The sequence below is a fragment of the Chlorocebus sabaeus genome, chromosome 2, assembly GCF_047675955.1.
Source record: "Chlorocebus sabaeus isolate Y175 chromosome 2, mChlSab1.0.hap1, whole genome shotgun sequence".
Lineage (NCBI taxonomy): Eukaryota > Metazoa > Chordata > Mammalia > Primates > Cercopithecidae > Chlorocebus > Chlorocebus sabaeus.
The window spans coordinates 67944763-67961212 of record NC_132905.1 but is presented as its reverse complement, the minus strand read 5'-3'; the positions used below and the strand labels follow the sequence as shown (position 1 = coordinate 67961212).

The 16450-nt window shown below is 41.7% G+C and overlaps 1 protein-coding gene across 1 annotated transcript in view; it reads left to right on the top strand.

Moving 5' to 3' along the window:
* KCNE2 (potassium voltage-gated channel subfamily E regulatory subunit 2) overlaps positions 1-16450 on the top strand; it is a 183844-nt gene that overhangs the window by 101567 nt on the left and 65827 nt on the right. The window contains exon 4 of the mRNA XM_073009604.1: positions 2205-2280. Within this exon, the coding sequence (XP_072865705.1) occupies positions 2278-2280 (3 nt within the window). The 5' untranslated portion in view covers positions 2205-2277. The remainder of the gene's footprint in view (positions 1-2204; positions 2281-16450) is intronic.

Here is a 16450-nt window from a genome sequence, read left to right as displayed (position 1 = left end):
AACCAACTGAGGTGCTTGCTGAAGGCAAAGGGAAAACAGAATGGGTAATGGAAGAAAGTGATTATTAATACCAGCTACAATAATGTAACTAATTACAGAAATGTACTTAACTGTCACAAATATTTCCTCCTCATTCTGCTATGAATGTGTGTGTGTGTGCATGTGTGTGCATGTGTGTGTATCTTTGTTTTCTTTCCTCTCTTGTTCCCTTACCATGCAACATAAGATCCACTGATTTTTGTCATAGTATTTAAGTATTGTGAATTTTAAACCACAGTGTTTAAATTAGAGGTATCAAGGGAAAGAGTAAACATCACTCAAGGACTTTACTTCATCTTCCGGGGAAGGGGTCAGTGTATTTTTTGTTGTATGCAGGATGATTGTATCATGTTAGGTGGAATTATGACCTCATTATTACCTTTATTTGGAGATTAAGTATGGTTTAAGGAGATACGTATGGGTGCCCAAGTTGACAAGGGGTGGAGTTGTGATGGATAACTTTATGGATAAATTTGACAGGCCTCAGGATACCCAGATTAAGAATCATTTCTGTGTGTGTCCGTGAGGGTGTTTTCAGATAAGAGCAGCATTTGAATTGATGGACTCCATAAAGTAGATGGCACTCCCCATTGTGGGTGGGCACCATCTCATATCTCATCTGCTGAGGGCCTCAATAGAGCAAAAGGAAGAAGTGGCAGGAATTCGGTCTCTTTTGCTTTGTGCCTGTCTGCTTTAGCGTAGATAACATATCTCATCTTTTTTGACCCTTCTACTGGGATTTATACCATCAGCTCTCCTGGTTCTCAGGATTTTGGATTCACACTGAATCACACCATAGGCTTTCCCAGATCTCCAACCTGCTGACAGTAGATGCTGGTACTTCTTAGCCTCCATAATCACATGAGTCAATTATTGTATCCTGCTGGTTCTGTTTCTCTGGAAAACATAAGTTCAGTGTTAGCATTCCCAAATAGAAAGGACATGGGCCTCAGAGTCAGCCAGGTCTAAATTCAAAATGTGATTCCACAATTTACCAGCCTGTAGCCTTTTGTCTGTGACCTGTAACTTAGCCTATCTGAGACTAAAAAATAAGGACGATAATGTTTCCTTTGGGGGTGAGGTGTAGGTAAAGGAGAGTCAGTGTTAGTGAGCAAAGGGTGAGAGGCTGGTGGGGAAGAGAGGACTATGGCTTGACCCTTAGGCAGCAGATAGCTCCCTGAGTTGAAGGAATGTGATCAGCTGAGAGTTCCCAGGAGCATAACCAGCTAGTAATGTGAAGAGAGATTAAAAGGGCAGATTACAGCAAGAGAGACCAGTTAAGAGCCACACAACAAACCATACCTGAGGCAGTTTGGGCCAACCAAGATGGTGGCTATGAATGAGGTAGGAGAGGAAGGCTTGGGGAGACACTTCAAACTGTTTCTTTTCCCATGAATGCTGAGATTATAGTAGACCTCAGGCCTCTAGTGGATCATTTAGCAGATAACAGCTGTTAACACAGCAGAGGCAGTTCATAGCTCCTAATTGTCTTGTCATCTTCCATTTTCTCCCAGGTTGAATCCATTCTTCAGGAAACCTAGAATGAACTTTCCAAAGCACAAATCTTACTGTATACTTCCCTGTGTTCATCTTCCTTGGGCTCCCCACTGCCCACAGGATAAAATCGTACTGCTTTAGCATGACCTAGATGAGGCCCTTCATAATCTGGCCCTCGAGCTTCCTTACTGAAATTCTCCCTCACAAATATCCTTCACCTGAATCCTATGGCCACACGGAACTATTTGTTTTAACACTCTGATACCTTCATGCCTCTGCATATGCTTTTTCCCCTCTGCTTGGAATGTCCTTCCACCGTTTTCTTCTTTGAAAACCTTTTGTCCTCAACTAAAATCTCATCTACTATGAGACACCTTTTCCATTGCTTTGAGAAAAATTAAAATACTTCTGTTGGGTCACATGGTACTCCCTGTGTACTTCTATTTAAGCTCCCATCACAGAGTTTTGTAAAGATTTGGGTAAAGCATTGATTTCTCCTAGGAGTCAATGCCTACTAGGTATTCAATAGTTAGTGCAAGTGTTGTTTCTTCGTGTCCACAAGTCTAGATTCCATCCTTTGCTATGCTCTTTCATAGACCTGAATCTTTCTCTCAAAATCTGCATGTTCATGAGACAGATTATCCAACCAATGTCCCCTTTCCTCCTAGGCTGCAAGCATCAGGAGAGCAGAGACCAGATTCATCATTGAATCCTCAACATCTAGCACAAGATGCCTGGCATATGGTAGGAACCCAATAAATATTTTTTAAATACATGGATGAATGAATGAATGAGCGAATGGTTGAAGAGCACCTCCTTTGGGTACTGTGAAGATCAATAAATCCCTTCCTCTGGAACTACTTTCTTCATTAGATAGAGTTCTTCTGGTTTCAATTTTAGAAAACTCAACAAGTTGAAGCATTAACAGAAATTTGTTAGAAGGTTGCTTGGCAAATCATTTCATTCAGGGAAGAGTTGAATGAGTCCACTCGAGAAAGACAGTAACTATGCTGTTCAAGTGATGTCAACCTCAGGAGTTAATAGACCCTTCCTCTGGAACTTTGCTATTAATGTGATTGGTTCTCATTTCATCATCTCTTTCTCTCATTCAAATTTCAGATTCCTGAAAGAGAGAAGTTGATTGGCCCTTTTAGGTCAGGAATTTGTTCCTATACCAGTCAGCCCTCAGGAGGCAATTTCATGCAGGATAAACATAGCTGCCAGCAGCCCATTTCTGTGGTTCCCAGAGAAAAAGGAATTCCCATGAGCAAAAGATGTAGAGTTACCAAGTCAGGTGTGCAACTCAGTCTCTTGATTCATATCTAGGATGATTTCTTCTTTCTGTCTCCCTATTTCTTTATATGATTTATAATGATGCTGATGGAGTCTGTAGGGGTTGTAGTAGGGAGAAGTGACTGTGATGGAACGAGGGGCAAGGAACAAACACAAACTGGAGTTTGGTAACATTCTGAAAGGTGTGTCTTGAGCATCATCCTTTGCATTGCGTAAGGCAACACTAGCTGCCATAAAACCAAACCCAAGAATGTGTTAGGGCTCAAACACCATAGAAATTTATTTCTTGCTCTCCTAAATTCCAAATATGTTCCTGATCTGCTGGTGCCTCTCCTCCAAGAATTGACTCAGGGACCCAGGCTCCTTCAATGTTGTGTTTTTTTTTGTTTTTTTTTCCCATAATATACAGAATCTGCCAAGGTCACTATATTAATATGCATCAAGTCAGTGAAGGGGAAAGAGCAAAGCAGATAAGACTTGGAAGTGATGCCCAACACTTTTGCTCATATCCCACTGGCTAGAACTCAGTCACAGGCCACATCTAGTTCCCCCAGAGACTAGGAAATAGAGCTAATCTGTGAGCCCAGGAAGAGAAGGAGTGATGTTAGATGCGCTGTTCCCCCATCGATGGACTGTTAGCTGGATATACCTGTAGTTGTTTCTCCCGGCAAGTGGGTGTGTGCTTGTACCTGTTTGTTCTGCGCTGCGTTACCAGGGGGCATATCTGGATGCATAGGAAGGTTAGAGTGTGCTGAGTGCCCAAAAGGATGGATTTTCTCTGGACTTGTTCAGCTACATAAGGATTTTCCTCTGTCTAGAAACTTCCCCCTAAACCATAAGATCAAAACCCTATAGGCCTTGCTGATACTGGATGACCTCCCTGGCCTGGGCACAATTGGTTGGCACAGGGTCAGATGCCTGAATGATCAGTCAGATTCTCATCTGGAAATCTGGAATTCAATCAGGGAGTTAGATCTTGGAGGTGGGCTGTGGAGTCATCTACATAGCAGCTGCATGGATAAAGAAAGCCCTGGAAGAACTGTGGCTCCAGTCCTCCCAAGGCCAGTTGCTCATGGCTTCCTTGGCTGGGGGTATCTGAGGTATCAAATTATTTTATGTGTAAGTTACTCACATTGGTATTGGTGGCTATTTCTTGCAGCCAAAATAATTTTAGTTAATAAAGAAAAATGTCATGTTTATTTGACCCTAAGCAAATTACTCTAACAGCCACAGATTTCTCAGATATAAAATGAGAATAGTTTCATCTGCTCTGCCTACCTCTTGGGACTGTTGTAACAGTTTAATGGAACAAAGTACATGAAATGCTTCAGGAACAGTGAAAATCCATACACACATTAAGTGGGGCTATTTGTCCACAGCAAGAAGAGTTTTAAGAGCTTTCTCCAAGTATGAAATAGATTTTCTTTCCTTCTTTTTAAACTTTAATAGCTTTGTGGTCAATCCCTCTCAAGTTCAGGAAGTCTCCATAGTTGGAGGCTTACTTTTCTTTTCTTTTGCTAGATATTTAATACTCCGATTACTTCTGACACTGAAATTACCCATTATGGTGTTGCCCTTTGCCAAACCAAGCCTGAATTTTGTATTATTATTGCTGTTTGGGGCCATTTTCTGCAGCCCTGCTTGACAGTCTGAATAGAGGAATTGTTCTCAACCACATCATACCCAATGTCCTCTTTGCATAACACATTTCACACCTCCTTACTTTTCTGGAATGAAATTGTATTAGTTTGCTTGGGCAGCCATAACAAAGTATCACAGACTGGGGTGGCTTAAACCAGGGGTCTCCAGCCCCTGGGCCATGGACTGGTACTGGTGCATGGCCTGTTAGGAACTGGGCCATACAGCAGGCAGTAGGTGGTGGGCAAGCGAGCATTACCACCTGAGCTCTGTTTCCTGTCCAATCAGCGGCGGCATTATATTCTCATAGGAGCGCAAACGCTATTGTGAACTGCGCATGTGAGGGATCTAGGTTGCACGCTCCTTATGAGATTATAACTAATGCCTGATGATCTGAGGTGGAACTGTTTCATCCCCAAACCATCCCCTGCCCAACCCCATCCCATGAAAAGATTCTCTTCCATGAAACTAGTCCCTGGTGCCAAAAAGGTTGGGGACTGCTGGCTTAAACAACAGAAATGCATCGTCTCAAAGTTCTGGAGGCCATAAATCTTGTCATAAGTGTCATTAAGGTTGGTTCCTTCTGAGGCTATGAGAGTCTATTCCAGGCCTTTCTCCTTGGCTTGTAGATGGCTGTTTTCTCCCTTTGTCTTTTATACCATCCTCCTTCTATGTGTGTTTCTGTGTCCAAATTTCCCTTTTTAATAAGGACACCCTTCTTGCATTAAGGCCTATCCTAATGACCTCATTTTGACTTGATTGTCTCAGTAAAGACCCAATGTCCAAATAAATATGTTCTGAGGCCCTGGGGGTTAGAACTTCAGCATATCTTTTTTGAAAGACACAATTCAACCCAGAACAGAATTATAATTCTGTTGTAATTAGTCATAGAGAGGTTATAATTAATCATATAACCTCTCTACACATATTATTTTTAAAAGGTGGACATAATGCTCTGACTTAAAAATAAATGGAAAGTTATTTATAATAAAACAGTATGTGTCTCCATAGGTAAATGCTCAGGCAGGAATAAAGTAGAAAATATAATACCCAAGTTGATACCTGTGCCACTATGCCACCTCCCTGAGAAAGAAACATATAGAAATGCAGCCTGCTCAAGTGAGCTACGTTGCCACTCAAACACTGTAAAAGGGGCACTGCTGTCAGTAACATGGTGTCCCAAATGGTGAATGACTCTTAGCAAACAAAATACAACCCTCCCTCTGTTGACATGATAGTCACATTCCTGGAAAATTCAACATATTTAAAAACCTTCCAAGAAATGCTTTGTGTTTGTATGTAAAACAGAACAGAGATTTTACCTACATGAAGCCCTGGTGAAACACTTGAACACCAGGCATTATGTGGATGACTCTTCTCTGCAGGGGATTGTCCTAAGCATTGCAAGATGTCGAGCCTTCTTTGCCCCCACCAAACAATTATCAGTAGGACATCCCCCAGTCATTGTGATGAATGAAGCACACAAATTGTTAAAATGGTTCTGACCCATTGAGAGCCCTTGGAGGAGAGAGGGCTTCAAATTGTCCAAGGGAGCAACTGCAAAGAAAAGACAGGTGTGAGAGCCAGTGGGGTGTGCCATGCTGAAAGTATTGTGTCTGTCTTCCAATCAGATACTTGGAACCTCCAGGGTTAGGAGGATGGCAGAGGACACAGCAACCTGAGCTTTCCTGTCTGCCATGTCATATGCCTACGTGGGACTTGGAGGTCTCAACTCTCTTCTTTCATGAGTCAGATATGCTAAGCCCAGCAAAAGACAATTGCTGATTTCAGAGTGTATAGTCTAGTGATGAAGAAAGACTCAAGCAGGTATATTACAATACAATGTGAATTAAGTATTGGGTACTATGGGAGTGTGTAAAAAGGGACACTGTACCCGGGCTGAGATGATAAGGGAATTCTGGTCAAATATTAGGGGGCGACAGAAAGAGTGCCCCAGGGAGCAATGTACTGCTGTGGTGTTGCTTTCCTTCTCAGTGGGGACAGAAGATGATGCGTGGACAGAGAACCCCAGTTTCACAGATACGAAGCAGGATGTGGGGTAGGAAGCTGGGCTGTCCCCTTGGACCCCATTCTCAATCCTGGTGCCACCTGAACTTCAATCAATACCTGGAACTCCCAAAGTCTCTGTGCCCAAGTCACATCCCATTCTTCTTCCTGTTTTGTCACCTTACTTAACTCTGTCTTCTGAATGTAAACTCTACCTAGCAGCAAAGAACAAATATTCAAGGGTGGCATATCCTGGGGGTTCAGGTCTGGTTTGAGCTTTGGAGAAGCTGATCCTCTTGGGAGTCACAGTAGGCTCCTGATTCCCTAGACAGCCCCTAGATGCATCTTTCTGGGGCTTGCACCTAAAAAGATACGGGTACAATGTGCTGTACCATCTGGCATCTCCTCCATAAAGGCAGAAGGAACTGCCCTCCCTTAGTCCACCCCCACCTCCCATCTGTCCTCTCCTCAGTTGCACATGTTCCCAGCTGTGTTCACCATCAGGGACGTTTACATCCATGTCCAACCTCCTAACAAGGAACTCTGGATTCCAGCTACAAGATGGGGACAGAGACATGTTTAAATGCACTCCTAATGTCAACAAGAAGAATCAAATTAAACAAAAAAGCTTCTGAGTGGGGTCCAGGGCCTCAAGAACACATCTTTGTACTATGACTTGGACAAAGACTTTGATGAAGGGAACGAATGGGGAAAATGCAGTCCCTGCTTGCCCTCTGTGAAGCTGAAGGCGGCATAAACACTTCCAGGCATTATTTCTAGCCAGGGAAAGATGCTGACCAGTTGCCCAAAGCCAAAGACTGCCAGGAGTAATAAGAAAACTCTTTAAGTATGATTTTCCCATCTGTTTAATTTCTTATGCTGAAAAAGAAGAAAAAAAATATAAATAAATGATTCAGAGAAATGTCACATGCAATTACCTCCACCAGGGAAAAATAAACAAAGCTTCACTTCATTAGGAAGGTTCTCACGTGACCTGCGTCTTCTGGTGGAGTGCTGTTCCTCCCGGCTGGAGGTCTTCAACCTAGGAGCTTCCAAGTTGAGTTGCTCAAGCTCAACTTTGGCTGAAACTTAGCTCTGGCAGCCAGGCAGGACCGTCTCTAAGGGTATCTATCCCACAGGCACCTTTCTGTCTCCTCAATCACATTGTCCAAAGATGAAATCAAATGAAAGGGTGCATTGGAGCAGCCTAGAGTATGAGAAGTCAATGATGGGCCTATTGGTGTTGGCTCAGGTGTGCTGGTGCAGGGAGGCAGGGGCTTGCCCTATGGGTGTGCTCACCAGCCCACCATCTTTTAAAATCTAAATTTAAATTTACATTTTTTTTCAGCACCAGTTGTGCAAACCAGCCTTTAGTCCTTTAGTAGCATCCCTGGAATCATTGAGATCAAATTACAACCTGGTGTCAGTTGGAAAACACTCTGATGGGCCATGCCCTTGGGGTTGATTCTGTCCATCAACCTCAGAGCAAAGAAAGCCAATTTGGATCTTTAACTTAAATCTAGTCTTTCGAGGACGGTGAGTGTTTGCCATCCTTGTAAGCCACAAGCAGTTGGTCATTCAACAACTCCCATTAAAAACAGTGTCCTTTAAAAATGCTCTCTGCAGAGCACTGAGCCCAGGGTCTTACAGGCTTGAGTCTTCAGTGAACAGTGAAGATGGCGAGTGTTGTTAAGTGGTGGTTGCTTCCTGTGCTAAGATCTCTGCCCCCATGTCTACCACAAGCAGAGGACCACACCACTAGTTCTTCAGAAAAAGCCAAGGTCAGGTTCCACTAGCTACTTCAACTTTTCTGTTTCATATATCATAGTTTTTCTAGATATTTCCTTCCCTTTTTATTTTCTTTCTCTTTTATCTCAGAAGAAGGAAAGAGGAGTATGTGTCTTCATCTCCTTTCAGACAAGACCCTAACCTATGTATTGGTCTCATCTGCTCCTTTCTCATTTGGGATCTTTCTCCAACAATTCATTTCACTTCTTCAAATTCTCCCTCTCTACTGCCTTCTTCCACTTTGTCTGCAAATGCCTCTAGCTTTCCCTTCATACCTCAAACTTGGCTTGTCTAAAAATGCAGTTGTGTTTTGCCTTACAAAACCAGTCCATCTTTCCAATGGGAGAAGGTTCTAAGCAACTGAGACCAAACTTTGGAGTTATTTTTGATTCATCTGCCTTCCTTGCATGTCTCTGCATTCAGCCCTCTTTTCCATGACCACTGACAAACTTAGCTCAGGTCCCCATTATCTCACATTGGGAATACCAGTGATAATGACAATTGTTTATACAGTGTTTACTCTTGGCCGGGCACTGTGCTGCATACTTTAGATGCATTATCTTACTGCTCATATTAATCTTAGGAAGTACTTTCTATTATTATCCACCTTTTGCACATGGGGAAACTGAGGCTTAGTAAAGTAGCTTATCCAAGGTCTGTATAGTTGACAAATGGAAGAGCTAGGATTCACAAGCAGGTCAACTGACCCGCAGCTTGAGCTTTTAGCTATTAACACCAGGCTGACCACTGTGGTTGCTTCCAAATCAATCTCATAAACACACAGGTCTTCTGTGCTTCCTCTAGTCTACCTTCTTTTCTCTCTCTAATGTACCATTGGGCCTACATCTTCCCTGGCTCAAAATGTCTTCTTGGCTCTTCATTGTCTGCAGGATCAATTGCAAACACCTTAGCTTGGATATTCAAGGTCCCAGTTCAAAGAGGAGATTAATACCTATCTTCTCTGAGAAAATCCTTTCTTAGCTTTGTCTACTGAAATCTTCTGTCTCCTCCAAAGGCCATCACAAAGGCCTTCATGAAACATTTTCTTACCACAGTAACTGAAACAATTGTTCTCTTTGTTTAGACTGACATTGTGCTTAATTTAGGCCACTCATATGGTGCTTGTGCTCTGGACAGATTCATAATATGATTATTTGCATATGTGTGTTATATTCTTGAGGTCAAGATTATTTCTGTTTATTTTTGCAGCCCTCATAACATCTATCAAAACATCTTAAACATAAGAAGTGTATTAATTAAAGTAACTCTGGCTTCTGTAACAGATAGACTCCCAACATATTAGTGACTTAACATAATGCAAATTTATTTTTCATTCATGTAAAGTTCAACTGATGATAGGGGTGGGAATAGTGCTGTGCTCCACAGAGTCACTCAGAGGCCCAAACAGATGGAGACTCTGTCGTCTTCAAAATATGGCTTCCAACTTTGCTTTAGACATTGACAGCAGATGTAGTAATACAGAGGATGAGGAGGAAGATGGCATGGGAGGTTTCATGGCCTGGGTCTAGAAGGGGCACATTCCATTGGCTGGAATTCAGTCTCATGGCCACATAAGCCATAAGGAAGACTAGGAAATGTAGTTCCTGAGTGTTAGGAAGGAGAAGAAGTAGATTTGGGGAATAGCTAACAAGTCCATATTTGTGGAATAAATAATTCATATATTGCTATTTATTTATCAGGGAGGGAGCTGAGTTAGGAATGGTGGTCTCCGAAGCAAAGTGGACACACCTCATGTGCTCAAGATAATCCATTGCTATGAAGAAATATGTAGTAAAAGATCTTTTTCAAAAGTCTAAAACAATAAGAAAGAACTTCAGTGTGGCTGACATTCAGTATATGGAATGATACTGCTGCTTACATTTGGTCCTCATATCACTAGTCTCATGTCTCATCCAACACATGAGTTGCCTTGAGGGGAGAATGTGCCCCTGTGTGCAGGGGATGACAGCAGCCCCTGTAATTATTCACTTGCATTCAGAGCATTTTGACAAATTGCAAAATCTGTGAGCTTGGGTAAGTGGGTTCATCTTGTTTTTAACAAAACCAACCTCCATGAAGTGGATGAATAGCTTTCAATAAACCTGTAGAGAAACTGCTTGCTGTAGATAATACTGATGCACACTCTTTTTGGCCACATTATGAGGCAGAACCATATGAATAGAATCTGTTCTGGCAAAAAGTCACACATACACAAGAATTAAAATGACAAAAACAAAAAACAAAAAACAAAAACAAAAAAACCCAAACCTGCTTGAAATATGAATTTACATTCTCTACTATTAACAATGAAACTCAAGCTAAATACATACTGCAACTTGTGCTATCAATTAAAGCTGGTGTGAAGTGAACATTATTTGCAAAACATTGAAAAATATGTTATCTAGAATGTGAAAGTAAACTTTTATAATTCTTTGAATGTTTAGAGCCATTCATTAATCATTCTCAATCCAGCACTTTACCACAATCACAGTAAATTTGATGATCACTGTTTCTTAATAGTAAAAGGTGAAAAGCTATATGCTATGAAGGAAATGCTTGTGTTTTGTTTTGTTTTGTTTTTGTTTTTGTTTTTTTTTGAGAAGGAGTCTTGCTCTGTTGCCTAGGCTGGAGTGCACTGGCACCATCTTGGCTCACCACAGCCTCCACCTTCTGAGTTCAAGCGAATCTCCCACCTCAGCCTCTTGAGTAGCTGGGATTACAGGCACACACCACCACACCCGGCTAATTTTTGTATTTTTAGTAGGGATGGGTTTTCACAATGTTGGTTGGCCAGACTGGTCTCCAACTCCTGACCTCAGGTGATCTGCCCGCCTCGGCCTCCCAAAGTGTTGGGATTACAGGCATGAGCCACCACACCCAGCCAACACTTGTTATTTCTGTTGTAGTGGCAACAGCTGCAAACTAATGTGTAGAATGCAAACTGATGAGTAAACTAAGATGTATTCTTGTGTCGGCAAATGCAGCTGGAAGATGCCTTGAAAACATCACTAAAGAGTTGAAGAAATAAATACTAGGAGAAATGAGACAGTGTGGGAGGTTTACTCCATAGTTGGATTGATGTGCGGATGTTTCTAACATGTGGAATATGTTAGGATCATCTTATGGAATTTGCTAATTTCACTCAGTAATGGAACACATCCAGGACTACCTTCCTTGTGAACCTCTAAAAGAAAGACGGACTGGAGAAGATAGTTTTACTGCAAAGTGACTTTTGTAACAAGAACAGTGGTTTATGAGAGAACAGTATTAGTGCAACCATAGATTTGGCAGCCAATTTGACCACAGTATAAAAGGAATCCCAGTAGAATCCTACAGAGACACGTCCAAAGTGACTTTCATTTCCCATTTCTTTCACAGGCAAGCTATCATTACGAAGAAGTTGTCCCCAGAGGGTACAAAGTTTTAGAGGACAACAGTGAAGAGGCTAACTTTCAAAACAAAATGAACCAATGAAATAAACACAAAAAGCTTTAACATATGCAAGACATTTTAGAGTATTCTGTAACAGAAGGGGAAGTAATGGTGAAGGTATTTTGTATCACACAGAACTTTGCTAGTTATCTGTTGTAAAATACTTGAAAGAGTTGCCCAACTTATAGATGAGGTATCTAGTTTATTTTACTACAACTAGCATTGCACATCACAGACACTGTCTGTGGCATGTGGCTGTCAGTGAGGTGGCAGATATTTTTGAAGTAATAAATAGACATGATCTATAAAGAAAAAGGGGGTATTTTAACTTTGAGTAAGAACGTTACTGATTTTCAAGAGTAAATCACCCTACGGAGAAAGCATTTTGGAAACAAAATGCTTGGAAATATCTTTACTACTTTGCTGTATTGTTGTTGAAAATGACGTGTTACTATAAAAATTCATCATCTGCGTATTTTTCAAATGGGAAACCATTTTTAGTCTGCTCAAAAAGCTTCCGGAGAAAGAATTTTAGAGCGTTTTTAATGTATTTGTTAAAAATATTAAAATGTCACTGTCCTCTGACTAGATTGAAAGAAAATTTTACTGAGTCAGGGAAAAAGAAATTAGTCCAATTTCAAGAAAACCTTCATGGTGGTTAGTATAAAGGATTGGATAATGAGTGTTCTGATCCAGCAGGTACATACAGATATGTGCATGGATCTCTTGTATTTAGACAGTAACTTTTTTAGTCAGGACATCCAGTAAAACCATGTCTCTAAAACCAACATTTTGTTGTTTCACAAATAATGAAACTAAGACCTGCAAAAATAATGAAGTATATTCAATCATCTTGCTCTCATTAAAGATTTTTTAAAAGTCTCCTTTAATTATCAGTGCATATTCTATGGGAGACGAGTGATGATGCTTTATTTAGTTTATAAAACTCTTCCAAACGCATGACCACATGTCTTCCTGGCATCTCCACACCAGGTGACTGTAGAGTCATCAACAATAACAAAGTTTCTTAGCACTTCGAGGAATTTAATAGTTGGGTTCCAAACTAGGTACAAGAAGTTTTCATTCTAAAACAGTCATCGCTGGAAACAATGAACACAGTGAAGAGACAACCCATAGAGTGGGAGAAGATACTTGCAAACCATATATCTGATAAGGGGTGAATATCCAAAATATGTAAGAAACCCAAGCAACTCAATAGCAAGAAAAACACTTAGCCTGAATTTTAAAATAAGCAAAAGATCTGGACAGACATTTCTCATAAAAAGACATACTAATGGCCAACAGGTTCACACACACACACACACACAAAATGCTCAGCATCACCAATTATTGGGGAAATTCAAATTAAGCCACAATGAGACATCACCTTACACCTGTTAGAATGGTTATTATCAAAAAGATGAAAAATAAGTGTTGACAAGGATGTGGAGAAGAGGGAACCCTTGCACACTGTCAGTGGGAAAGTAAATTAGCACAGCCATGATGGAAAACAATATGGAGATTCCTCAAAATATTAAAAATAGAGCTACCCTATGATCCAGCAATCCCACTTCTGGGTATATATCAGTTTGTCAGAGAGATATCTGCACTTCTATGTTTATTATTCACAATGACCACGAAATGAAATCAAAGTAAGTGTCCATCAGTGAATGAATGGAAAAAGAAAATGTGGCATACATACACAATAAAATATGATTCAGCCTTAAAAAAGAAGAAAATTCTTTCTTTCTTTTTTTTTTTTTGAGATGGAGTCTCACTCTGTGTCTCAGGCTGGAGTGCAGTGGTACGATCTTGGCTCACTGCAACCTCCGCCTCCTGGGTTTAAGCAATGCTCTGCCTCAGCCTCCCAAGTAGCTGGGATTACAGGCACGTGCCACCACGCCCAGCTAAATTTTGTATTTTTAGTAGAGACGGGTTTTCACCATCTTGATCAGGCTGGTCTTGAACTCCTGACCTCGTGATCCACTCGCCTTGGCCTCCCATTCCCTGGCGCCACTCGTGGGGGGCCCAAGTCCTTTTGATCGAGGCCCAACAAGTGGAAGAAAATTCTTTTATTTGCAACAGCATGAATAAACTTGGAGGACGTTATGCTAAGTGAAGTAAGCCAGGCACAGAAAGACAAATACCACATGATCTCACTCATATGTAGAATCTAAAAAAGTCAAACACATAGAAGTAGAGAGTAGAATGGTGGTTACCAGAGGCTGGGGGAAAGGGTGGCTGAGGGGAATGGGGAGATGTTAGTCAAAGGGTACAAAGTTTCTGTTAGGTAGAAGGAATAAGTGTTTGGGATTATTGCACAGCAGGGCAACTATCGTCAATGATAATATATTGTATATTTCAAAATATTCAAGATAGTCCATTTCAAATGTCTCACCACAAAAAATGAACAGTGAGATGATGCAGGTGTTAATTAGCTTGATTTAATCATTCTGCATTGTACACATATATCAAAACATCATTGTACCCCACAAATGTATACAGTTATGATTTGTCAATTGAAAGCAATATTAATTTTAAAAAGCTATCCACTGACTTACCCATGCAGAATTAAAATTTGAATAATGCTTAAATGGATAGGTAAGGTGAAGGAAAAATACCCAGTAATGTCTCCTGCACTGATTCAACACTTACTGGTTCTCTCCCATGTGGCGGACATTGTATGTACAAAGATACCTAAGATAATGTTCCTGCCCTCACAGAAATTATAGCCCAGATTAAACCGACGACTGAACGTGGCAAAGTCACACCAAAATGCTGACTACAAATATTTCCTCCCCCCACTTTTTTTTTTTTTTTTTTTTTTTTTTTGGTTGTTAAGTTTCTTTTGGAAAGTGGCGTAATTCCACCTCTCCTCCAAATTCCTGTCATTGTGCTTCTGGTGTCCCTGACAGGAACCAGAAGCCTGTCATTCCAGAATCATGACACTTCCCTGTAACTAATTAAGGTTCTTCTAACTGTTCATCTGTTTTTAGCCCAAATCTTCTTAAAATCTAAAGATTCGTATCTCCTGACTCTTTTTACATTTTCCTCACAACTTATTCAATGTTCGTCTCGAAGCTGCTGACAGCATTCCCTTACCTTCCTCTGGTAGGAAAACAGAGTGGCAGGCTGGATTGACGTACGAAGGGCCCTGGAAATAAACAACCATGATTTATGAGCATTTATTGTCTTCTAAGTATGAGGCTGAGCACTTTACATATTTTATTTAAATTTCCTGTGGCTTTACCAAATGACTCAGTCCCCAGGAAGACATCCACTTTCAAGGAAGAGGGCAGGACCAGAGCCTGTGTCCGCACGACTGTGAGCAGGTGACAATGCCCATCCCTGAGTGGGCATTCAACATTTCTTCTCCCCACTCTTGTCATCTCCTGTCATCCCATACCTCTCCCTTGGAGAACAGCACTTTGTATAGCGCAAGTGATTATCATTTCCAAATAAGCCAAAAGACTTTAAAAAATTAGCATCCAAAAGTATTTAGTGGAAAAAGTAAAAAATAAACCCAAGACTTATTATTCCTCATCTATGGATAAAAACTCAAAGACTGCCAAACACTACGCAGTCATAGGATGGCTTTCCCATAAAAAGAGAGGGGAGGGAGGGTGACAGGCCTCCCCATGCTCCTCTAACCCAGTCTCGGTTGGACCTTAGGATCATCCAGAGACCCTTCCCAGACTAATTAAGTCAGAATCTCTGGGCATAGGGCCAGGGCATCATGATTTATTTAAACACTCCCCTGAACTATTCCAGTGCCCAGCCAGGGTGACAGCACGAACCTTGTCAGTTTGTATCCCACCTCTCAGGGAATGAACTTCTGGAAGTGAACTCCTGGTCCCCAGTGGCCACATCTCCACAATGTCCTGTTGCCTGGTCTAACCCAATGAGACAGACCCCTAGTGTAAACCTGTGCACCTGTCTTCCTCCCCATGAGGGCTTCGTCAGATGCCAAGAGGACATAGCAGTGCTGGAGAGATGGGCTAAGGGAACTCCAGGTCCACGGCCATGGTGTTCTGGACTTCTTTAAGCCCCAGGGAGAATGGACTTCTGGTGGAGCTGCCAAGGTGAGAACCTAGTTTCTCAAGGACAGGTCACAGGTCACCTGGTAGCTATCCCCCTGCCTCCTGGAATCAGTGATCCAATCCCAGCTGCTGCCTGACCAGCTCTCTCTCCTCACCCTGCTCCCCACGCCAGACATTTTTCTTACCCCGACCCAGTGAGTGATCATCCTGCGTGACCCCTGCTCCTCTTACTGCCATCCTGAACTCTGCCTTAGGCTAAAATTCGGATTCAGATCCACTATCTGTTCTCAGACTCCCTGGCCTTCTGGTATGGAGTCCCCCAAGCAGAGATCCATGGCTTCCCCTGAACCTAGGGGTCTGTCTGTCTTCCAGTTCTGGTGTTTTCCAGCCCCCTCATTCCCCTTCCTGTCCAAGCTTTGCTCATGACATTTTTCACAATTGTCTCATCCAAGGTTTCCACAAGGAACCAGATCTGGTCCCCACAAGTGTGCAGTGAGCTTTAAACAAACACTCACAGTGCCATGATGGCCACCAACGTTAGCTCCCAGGGAATGGGTGAAAACTCAGAGCAGAAGAAAATGTGGTTTCCGGCGTCAGTCTTTTAAGTGTATAAGTATCCTGGTGAGTGGTAAAAGAACCCCAGCTGTTTATTTTACTTCTCCCTCAACTCAAGTTGAAGACTTCTTGCCTATAAACTATGAAGATGCAAATTACTG